Below are 11,041 nucleotides of genomic sequence, written 5' to 3'. Positions count from 1 at the left end.
TTGCAGATCTAGGGCCCATTGAAGTCGATGGGTCTGCACCGAGATGTGGAGGGCACATGGCTGGTGCCCGTGTTATGGGTCACAAGGACCCCACGATTTTTTGATTAGGGCCTATGCACTTCTTTAATCTCCTTTCTGATCTCTTATTATAAATTTTGGTCGATTTATGATGTGCAGCGACCCAGAGGGAGGTGTGGTATTGGCTATGATGGTGGTAGTAGTACTCACAGTACACGGTGATAACCTTTCTTCCCTCAGGGCACTTCATGGACTGTTTTTAGGCTGCTGCCTGGTGTTAGGTGGGATGCCTTTGATGGTGGATCTTATGATATGATAGCAAAGCACAGTCTTTTTACTGCGGATAATGGGTGATGCAGTACAAGCATATATCAGGAAGATATTTCACAGAGCTTGCTTTTCCTATTGCTGTGTATAGGCAGTGGCAATAATAGAGGTAGTAGTCCCTGAGTTTCAATCTAAACACTATGCAATCTTCCCAAATTGATCGCAGGCATGCAAGTATCTATAAAATGTGGTAGGTGCCTGAGGCTACAACCCATTCCACATGCAGCAAAGTCAAGGTTATCTTTACTGTCTGTGGGTATATATCCTGCTTTCTCTTGGCACAATTGCTTTGCTTTGGCAGCTTCTCCGCAAGCATGCTGTTTTTCCTGGAGTAAAGTTTTCTTTCCTTCGCACAGGTTTCAGCCAGGCTCACAAGCTGTAGCTTCATCCACACCCAGAGCCAGACTCCACTCTAAACTAGACAAAACTAACCAGGCAGGGGCGTGAGCAGCACAACACCCTGGCAACCTAGCTTGAACGGCTAGAATGAACTACTTCTTTGACTTATATATTCAGCCATGTAGGATGCACGGTGCACAAAATAAATTATATTAACCCTTTTAGCAATAATTAACCCTTGCAGTTTGCTGTTAGAAATGAGATCATTAACATTTTAATGATAAAGTAGCAGCATATAGTCAAGGAAGGGAGGCTGTGAAGAAGAATGCAGATGGGGGGCTGCAATGGTTAGTGTTCTCATAGCACATGTCTATATGAAAGAGACTCCTGAGCTGTACAGATGATTATATTGCACCACCACCACTACTTACCGCACTATAGGGGTATGCACTAACTAAGGAGAGTCCCATATTAATGGACAGGTGGTAGCGTGCCAAACCACCCGACCATTAACAATGAAGACCAAATAAACAATGTGGTTTCAATTAGTTAATGTAATGCTGCTGTGGCTTGTACAGCCGCGCAGTGCTGGGTCACAAGGTGGCTGCATCGCAACTGCAGCACGGCTGCGTCCTGGTTTCCATTATGCAGGAGTCAGGTCCTGCATAACGGAAACCAGGACGGATCCGTTATGCTGCCCATAGACTTCTATTATGACGGACCAAAACGGAACGCCTCTTAAAGGCCTCCGTTTTGACTTCCGTCTTATGGATTCCGTTATTTTCCGTTATAACCATGTTACAACGGAAAACAAAACCGGTATCCATAATGCTGATGTGAACCCATCATTACCAGTGACTGTATTTGTGAGTTATAACCTCCCATCTGATCCTCAGCTGTGTCATGTGACCAGCAATCTGACTCTCCAAATAATACAGCATCGTATGTGTGGACGGGATTCCCGTTTCTCTATGTATTCCTATAGAAGCCTCAATGTCAGTCTCATAGGAATGAATAGAGAAGTAACTGACTTCCTGTCCTGTGTCAGTTGGGGATCAGAGTGTTGGTCACATGACACGGCTGAGGATTAGAAGGGAGGTTATAACTTCACAAATACTGGTAAGTCACTGGTAAGATTCCCTTCACTACAATTTACATCATGTACCATTCTAAGAGGTCAGAGAATAAAACTTTTTGTGGGAGTGCTACTTTAAGGTGGACAATCACTTATTTTTTTCATTGAATCGTCATGTCGAATTATCTTCATGGTCACTTTAAAGGGGTTATCCCATAAATAATGTAATGTAAGATAGCTAGAACCTGCCCTGTACCTCACATGGATCCACAGATCTCCCCATTCACTGCTCCAATTGCTCTGCTTGATTTATTTTAAGCTGTCAAATTAGGGGGCTTATCCTTTCTTAGGGGTGTGTCCTTTATGCTGCAGCTGGTGGCAATTGAAGGATAGAGCATGTGCTTTTGAAGGATGAGCAGGACAGAGAAATTAGAAAAAGAGCAAACAGCAGGTGGCGCTATACAGATAGATTTCAGTGAATAACTGAGTGGTTATACAACATTTTTAATTACATGCAATTACAAAAGTATTCAGATCCAGGTGCTGGTTTGAAAACTGTAAAATATTTTTCGTGGGACAACCCTTTTAATAGAGGCTCCTATTGATTTAATGAGATCTGAGACGTCAATATGCATTAAAGAGCCTATACATTATATATGGCGAGGAGGATGTAATAATATTCAATCCACCAATTCTTTATTTTTCCAGGCCCATCATCTATCTGGCACACCCTCTGATACCAAGCCTGCAGACTGTGGCGGCTCGTTTTGGAAAACAAAATACTCACACACTCACGCCGATACCTACGCTCCTTGGCCAGGAAATAACAACAGTTGATCAAGATGGGAGATCTGAACAGCTCAGTGGATTTTTACCCAAAGAACCAGAGGAGTCAACAGAACCATGCCGGAGGTTTTGGCTGCACTTTGCAGGAGCTGCGCTCCCTCATGGAGTTGCGAGGAGCTGAGGCCATTCAAAAAATACAAGATAGTTACGGTGATGTCCATGGCCTGTGTAGGAGACTGAAGACTTCCCCCACTGAAGGTAAAGTGTGAACCAATGTTTGTGCATAGCCAGTGGTGGTGAACAGGATTGATTTACAAAAAGAGAGTCCGTCAGCAGTTTTGACAGCTAAACTGCTGACAGCACTAGCTAGGATCTGGGGAAAGCAGCACAAACATATCTTTCGTGGAGCTTTTAATATCAGGGATAGAGAGAATATGCAGTTTTATTCTGCCAGATTTTGCTCTTGCAAGTGCCCAGGAGGAGGAGCTTTATTGTGAAGTGAACTGCTTCAAAGCCCCTCCCCTCTGCTCTGAGTGACAGCTGCAGCATCCAACTAGGAGAGCAGTACAACTGTCACTCAGAGCAAAGGGGAGGAGCTGTGAAACAGCTGAATGCAAAGAGCACTTCACAGTGAAGCTCCGTCTCCTGGACACTTGCAGGTGCAGAACCTGTCAGAATAAAATGTCACATGTCCGCTACCCCCTTATGATATAGGTTTTACAAAAGATATGTTTGTACTGCTCTACCCAACCTCGACCTAGTTCTGTCAACAGTTTAGCATGGTCAAAACTGCCGACAGACCCCCTTTTAATAGTGTTGACAATGATTAGAAGCAAGATGGCTGCCAATCTTTGATGTTGAAGTGAGGATAGCAAGGTATTGCCCCTTTTTACGGAGGCCCTTATATATATTTAGATGTAATTGAAAAAGGTCCCCCTTTCATACCGTTTTCTACAAATAGGAGTTATCCCCCTGAAGCACCTTGGATGTCAATGCATTGGATGGCCCATTGATTCCAATGTATGGTAATCTAATGCACCATTCCCCTTGTAGTCACAACTTTCCCCACCCATAATAACTCAGGGGTGGTCCCAGTAGACCCACCCATGAGAAGCTCATCAGCAAGAAAGCTGCCCTAGAGGAAAGGGTTGTCTGGTTTAATTTTAGTAATTTGATCACTACTTATATCACATGAGCCTAATTTACTTTATAGGATGTGAGAAATTGCAGGAAAAGGTCTGGGAAAATATGTATCTGTCGCCCAGCAGATTGTATTCTGTATGGTAAAACCCAGGATTTGTCTGTCGCCACCTGTAAGCTGGCTGAGACAGACATGGAAAGCAGGAAAACGTTGAGCCAGGCATAGCTGCCATAGATCTTTTTGTGGAGTGAATGGTAGGTTGGCAGTGGGACTCTTCACTCTGCAACGGACCCACTATATGTCCCTCTTATAGAGCAAGTAAACGTGACGCCAGTTGCTGTTAGGAAACGAGGACATGGAGTCCCCTTTGTAGATGGTAGTGTGGGTACCCAGATGTAGGATTGACAGAGTGGTGCAGAGTGGCCTACAGTCTCAGTAGATGTTGTATACACGTGTCACGGTGTTCCTACCTGGATATCCTTGGATCCCAGACGTGAAGTGGTCCGAAGCAGTGTAAAAAGGGTAGTTGAACTTCGATGATGAATAAGTAGAATAAATGTAGTCCAGACTTGTAGTAACGTTGAACGCAGCTTTACTTGGCATAAACTGTAATCCAAACAGCTTCCAAACTTTATCTTGGTCATCAGCAGATATTGGCTTAACTTTGGCAGGCAAACACTTCTGCAACAATCTCAGCTCTGCTATATCTGTAGCTTTCTCAGCTCTGCTATGCTAGCTGCAGTAAATAGGAACTTTTCCTCTTCAGCTGGAACTTAGTTTAGCTGTAGTCTGTCTCTTACTTTAATCCTAGGAACTTCTTCCTGGCATCAAGCTTCTCTTAGCTTGGCGTTTAAGGCAATGCGAGCCCAGGAGGGGACAAGCAACCATGTAGAACTACACAGGCAGGGACTGCAGGGCCAGTTTCAAAGTAGCCGATGGAAAAAAACATGTATATTTCGAAGACACACCTATTGCCACTCCCCTGAGCAATGCAGGGGATCGTTAGCGACTAGGCGACTACATATTATACGAACGGATCTATTAACGAGGAACGATAAAAAACATTTTTGCTGAAAGATCATGATGGACGAGAAACGAGCAATTTATCGTTTATCTTTCAGTCGTTCATACTTATTACATTACACGATTCTCTTAATTTTCACTCGCACGCACGAGAATCTGTCCGATATTCGCTCCGTGTAATAGGGTCTTTAAATATGTGTTTATGACCTCTTAGTAAATTAGAGATAAGGGTTATTGGATGAGTGAAGGTAAATGATTCACACCGCTAAACAGTTAACCCTTTGTGACAGAAAGGCTCAATATTTTTTATAAAAAAACGGGAAAACGGATGACGTCTGTGTTGCATCCGTGTTTTTGCGGATCCATTGTAACAGTGCCTGAAACGGACAATAATAGAATATGTTCTATTTTTGTGGAACGGACTTGCGGACATACGGATACAGAATGCTTAGAGTTCTTTTAGTTTTATTGAAATTAATGGTTCCGCAAGGGGCCGCAAAAAAAACTGTCTCTGTTATGTTTTATTTGCTGTTTATGTTTTATTTGAAAGTGTGAATAGGGGCTCATGTACACGACCATATGTATTTCGCAGTCCGTAAAACACGGATCCACAAAAGAAAAATTTATGACATCCATGTGACAAGAATAAGACATGTTCCATTTTTTGGCGGAACAGACTTGCGGACATACGGATACAGAATGCACACAGAGTAATTTCCGTTTTTTTTTCGGATCCATTGAAACAATGCCTGTCCTTGTCCGCAAAACAGACAAGAATAGGACATGTTCTATTTTTTCGCGGAACGGACTGGCGGACACACGGATACGGAATGCACACAGTCCTTTCCGTTTTTTTGTGGCTCCATTGAAATGAATGGTTCCGCATACGGACCGGAAAAAAAAAACCAAAGCCAACAAAAAACACTGCCTTTGGACTTTCACCTGCTTGTGTCCTATGTCTCACCGCATCGCTACCACCTACCTCCCCACAAGGAATTAGGATGAAATCCAGCATTTCACACCAGAATTTCTCAATGATCCTTTATGACATCACATGCAGCCCGTACGAGAAATCCTGAGACAACAGCAGAGAGTAAGCACAGCTCAGCTACATCACCCGTATGCGGTAAAATTGTGTTATAAGTGACCTGTGTAGAGAAAATAGACAATTCTATACCCCCGGGACCGTCATCAAGGGATGTGCACTGCCCATATAATTCAATGAGAACATTGAGCAGAATGGATACGAGCCGAGTAACAGTAAACGGGAAATTGGAGTCAACAGGTCCCTGCAGTGTCGTGAAACTGGTGTCTTGATGAAGTTGTCTCTCACTATCAATTTAATATCATGGGAGGAACTGAGCAACAGGTGACTACCGGCTTTGTCCATGTACGTCCCAGGACGCTACGTCACGGCCAGGGGTGCACTTAGCCTTTCTGCTGCCCCCCCCCCCCATGAAACAGCGCCCCCCCCATGCCAATTTTTTAACCTAACCCCTTTACCACAATGAAAGCACTCATTGCCCATGACCCTTCTGCTGCCCCCCTCTCGCCTCTACCTGGTGCTGCCTGAGGTGGCCTCATTGGTGGTGCACCCCTGGTCACGGCATAGGAAGACTGGATGCACTTAGACGTATAATCAGAGCAACTGGCAGGTCAGGTGCGTATTGCAAAAATTATCTGATTCTACAGAAAAACCCATTTACCATTCAGAGCTCCGCCAAATGTTCATTTTATCTATAAAGTTAAAGAATTACTCCCATTCGAACCATTTATGGCATAATCTTTGGATAGATATCTAAACGTTGCGGGTCCAACCACTGGGACCTGCTCTTATCTCAACATGACTGGAGAGCACACTGCAGAGGCGTGGGGTCCTCTCAATTCACTGCTATGGGGCTCCAAAAATAGGCAAGCGAGCACACGTGGCTATTTTTTGAATTCCCATAGCAGTGAATTAAGAGGACCCCATGCATAAGCGGCCATCTGTCCATTAAAGGAAATCTGTCACATCGCGATTCATTGTAAGAATGTTGCCTAATAGCGCATAGTACCTCATTTCCAGATGTACCTTTCTTTCTGCGATTATTGTCTTCTATCTTGAGATAGAAGATACTGGCTGATCTTCTATCTCAAGATAGATTTGCTTTGATAGACTGGCTGATTTGCTTTGTTCGGTAAGCAAATCAGCCAGTAAGGTGCCCAGACGGGTGTTATTTTCTCCATCTAGTGCTCAAGTCCGCCTCCTCCTCCTCGCTCAGACATGACGCCCCCACCTCACCACATCCGCACACCGCTCAGTCACAATCAGACCATAACCTACCCCACCAACCTCCTTGATCGGCGCATGCCCAGTTCCAAAGTTGAGGCAGATACCCTCAGAAGGAGACGAAGGGCACAGGCACAGGTAGTGTTCACCACTGCATATGCGTGCAAGGAGATGGTGGGCGGGGGTTATGGTCTGATTGTGACTGAGCGGTGGGGTGGGCGGACACGGTGCAGCAGGGGCGTCATGTCTAAGCCAGAAAGAGGCGTGCTTGGGCTCTGCATGAGGTCAAGCTTGGACACTAGATGGAGGTGTTCCTGAGATCCTTCAAGAGAAAATAACACCCCTCTGGGCACCTTACTGGCTGATTTGCATAGCAAACAAAGTGGATTTTCTGAACATAGAAGACAAGAATCACAGAAAGAAATATTTTACATGAATAGCGATGATCCAGGTGACAGATTTCCTTTAAAGGGGTTTTCTGGAACTATATATAAAAATATACAGACAGCTGATCAGCAGGGTTGCCGGGTGTTGGACTCCACCAATTAGATACTAATGACCTAATCCTGAGCATACGTTATCAATATAGGGGTCCCAAAATCCACTTCTGCCATGGGACTTGCAAAAATGTCTGGCTTGGCAATTTTTGGAAGACCCATAGCTGTGAATGCACAGCTTGCTTTCTATTCTTTTCTGGCCCCAGTCAGACATTTATGGCATATCCTATCGATATGCCATAAATGTCCCTCATGGGAATACTTTTTTAATGTCCACCATAATGTCATAAGATATCTATATGGGGATCGAAGTTGTGTTTTTCTCACACAAAGAGCCATAAAGTAAAATGATAAGATTCTGTCTTCCATTAGCCACCACTAGGAGGAGCTAACTACAATAAGATCTATACAGCTAGAATTAAAGAACTTTCCTGTGTGCTAACTCACTTGTAGTATTCTAGTAGTGCAATGTGTAATGTGTTTCATCCCAGTTCAGCTGCATCCATACATTTTGAACCCTTTCATTAGTGGCAGCTGTGTCATGCGATCTCCAACCTGACTACTAGTGCAGGCCCTGCTCTCCTGGGTAGACATGAGATCAGTCTTCTGTGTGTCCGACTTTCTGTAAGCTACAGGATGACATCTGCTTCTCTCAAATCCCAACCTGACAGTACAGAGATCCCTTCCAACAAAGCTCTGTCCTCCTTTTTCCTTTGTATGTCCACCAATGTGCCTTATCCAAGAAAGCAGGAGTGCAGTGATAGTAGGAAAGTCCATACAATTATCAACAGCAAAGCTATGAAACTCCTCTGATGCACACTATACTACTGTATCTTTGTGTGCTGTGTGCAGAATCTCCTGTGTATCCTATCAGATGCAACTTAACACTGCTCTTCTCTACCTCCTGCTGACAGAAAGAAATCACAAGCAAGAGGAAAGCAACACATGTTGACACTGCAGAAAAGCACATGCCACAGTATTAACAACATGTGGCACATGGAGGATGCTGTTGCCCCAGAGCCCCATTAGGGGTGGTTGGCATTCTCAGTTACATACTTATTGCTCCATATTCATTCCTTCTTCATACTTGACAGCTGTTTCTCCAATCTGCTTGTTCTATATTATCTGTTGGGGAAGGTGTGAGAACTACACCAAATAATGGCACTTGGACGTTTTACTAGAAAAGTATAGTAACGGCACACTGAAAGACACTTCCCACTTCTGTTTCCAAAACCGGCAGAAAAATGCCTGGTGATCTACTGGTCCATACTTTAGGGTCCCCCAGGAGATCAGGATGCACCGTTCAGCCACCATTGGTCTAGGTAAACCCACAGAAAGTGTTGCTTTAATTTAAAATTATCATAGTAGACCCTTGTTTCACATCTTTATGTTAAGATGAACCAATCATCCTTCTTGGATATCCTGAGTCTTCTCTGATTTTTATCGGATGTGTTATTTGTAAGAAGGCTGGTTTCATAAATCTGAAAATAGCTATTTATCTTGACATGCAATTTTCTAATCATGAATGTGACCTTTTGTTGCATAGTTTTAGAGGAGGTATGTTCATCAGCATAAGCGTTGTCTTTATTGCGATTCCTGGTTAGTCTTATTCTTTATCACTAATGTAGTTAGATATAAAAATATCAGATGGCCTAGAGTAACCCATGCCACCGACTTATCAAGAGGCCTGGTCACACTTTAGTCTTTCCATCTACCCTCCAGTCTTTCCAAACAACCTCTAGTCTCTCCAAATACCCTGAAGTATTTCTAACCACCTTCCAGTCTGTCCGACCACTTCCAGTCTGTCTGACCACCCTATAGTCTGTACAACCACTCTTTAGTCTGTCCGTTCACTCTCTGTCTTTCCAATCACTCTCTAGTCTGACCACCCTCCAGACTTTATGAGAACCACCCAGTCTTTCTGAAGCCCATCTAGTCTGTCCAATCATTCTGACCACTATCCAGTCATTCCATCTATCCTTCAGTCTGTTCAACCACCCTCCAGACTGTCTGACCACCCTTCAGTCTTTCTGAGCATCCTCTAGTCTGTCCAACCACCTGCTGGTCTTTCTGACCACCTTCTGTCTTTTAAACCCCTCTTCAGTCTTTCCACGCACCTTCCAGTCTTTCTGGGCCCCATCTAGTCTGTCCAAATCTGTTCGACCACCCACCTGTCTTACCAACCACCCTCCAGTCTGTTTAAACATCCTTCAGTTTTTCCAACCACCCTCCAGTCTGTGCAACCAACCTCTAGTCTGTCCGATCAACCTCTATTAAGCTCGACCACCCTTCAGTCTGTCCAATCACCCTGAAGTCTGCCCACAGAAAGCTACTCCTCATCAACAACAGCTAAACCGCTGATTTTGTTCCTAGTTTATATGGAGTCTTTGATATTGTTACCTTCCAATTACAGAAGAGGAATGTGTTGTTTGTTTGGCAGATCTCTTTGATATATAAGCCATATTGTCGAGAGCCTGAATTCATAGGACCAGAAATAAGTATATTCTTTGAAGTAACACATTTATTACACTGACCTACTTACTGTCTATAATTCCTGAGGGTAGACTCAGGTTTTGAACGTTTTTCCTCTGAAATAAATGTTGTGTTTCTATGATGATCCAGAGAATAATAATATTCCTCTGAAGGTGGCCATGGATATGCCAAAAAATTAACTAGTCCAACCGATAATAAGCAGCCAGAGCCAAATTTAAGACGTCTGTGATGACTGCAGGATTGATCAGAAATTTTATTGGCTCGTCTTAGAAACCTCATTTGCTACTTGCTATGACCACAGTTGTGTGGAATAAGCTTAATTCCGATGGCAAAACCACTTTTCTATAGTCCAACAAAGATACCTTGCCCTCAGTGCTGTAAATTTATACCTCAGATTTCTCTTCTGCATGACCTGAAGCATTCTTCTCCACAGCAGTTAATGACTTCCTGTAGTAGTGACCACACTGTGATGGCAGCCATGCAGGATCAGAGGCATCAACTGTTCCTGGGAGGAGCTTAAAAAAGGGTGTTTTGGACACAGGTAAGTTGTTAAATGTGGAGCCTAAGAGTGGGCTCCAGTGTGCGGTAGAGTGGAGCCAGAAAGTGGTGAAGTCAAGTTCCTGAGAGAGGAGTCAGAGGTGGCAGAGAAAGAGCAGAATGTGGGCACAGTTCAAGCTGCCAAGAGAGACGGTGTTCAGAGGACCGGGGCGACCAAACCGCTATAGTGGGAACTCATAGTTGTATTCTGAGTGTGTATTGCTGAGCCACTGCGAGCTTTTGAACCATCCTTTGTGACTGGGTCTAAAGAACTACTGCGACAAAAGCGCCAAACGGCCATGGGTCCCTTAAAGTACATGTTTTGTCGTGACGCCAGTTGCAGTGAAGCAACAAGGACACAGGGCCCCTTTTAGTGATGTAGTGTTTGATGGTATCCAGGTGTAGGAATGCCAGAGTGGTATAGGGTAGCCTATAATGTTCCTTAATGTTGGTGCACGTGTCATGGTGCTCCTACCTGGATATGCTGTAACCCAGGCGTTGTCATCCGAAGCAGACAAAGGGGGTAGTTGATGAAG

General features: G+C 44.1%; 1 protein-coding gene across 2 annotated transcripts in view; it reads left to right on the top strand.

The window, feature by feature from the left end:
• The first annotated feature begins 2,601 nt into the window (after positions 1–2,601).
• ATP2B3 (ATPase plasma membrane Ca2+ transporting 3) overlaps positions 2,602–11,041 on the top strand; it is a 121,990-nt gene continuing 113,550 nt past the window's right edge. For both annotated transcript variants that reach the window (XM_044305820.1, XM_044305819.1), the window contains exon 1: positions 2,602–2,803. In XM_044305820.1, coding sequence (XP_044161755.1) covers positions 2,602–2,803 — 202 coding nt within the window. The remainder of the gene's footprint in view (positions 2,804–11,041) is intronic.

Source organism: Bufo gargarizans, chromosome 9 (assembly GCF_014858855.1).
Source record: "Bufo gargarizans isolate SCDJY-AF-19 chromosome 9, ASM1485885v1, whole genome shotgun sequence".
In the NCBI taxonomy this organism is placed as follows: domain Eukaryota; kingdom Metazoa; phylum Chordata; class Amphibia; order Anura; family Bufonidae; genus Bufo; species Bufo gargarizans.
The sequence above is the reverse complement of the archived record's forward strand: the minus strand, read 5'-3'. Positions and strand labels throughout refer to the sequence as shown.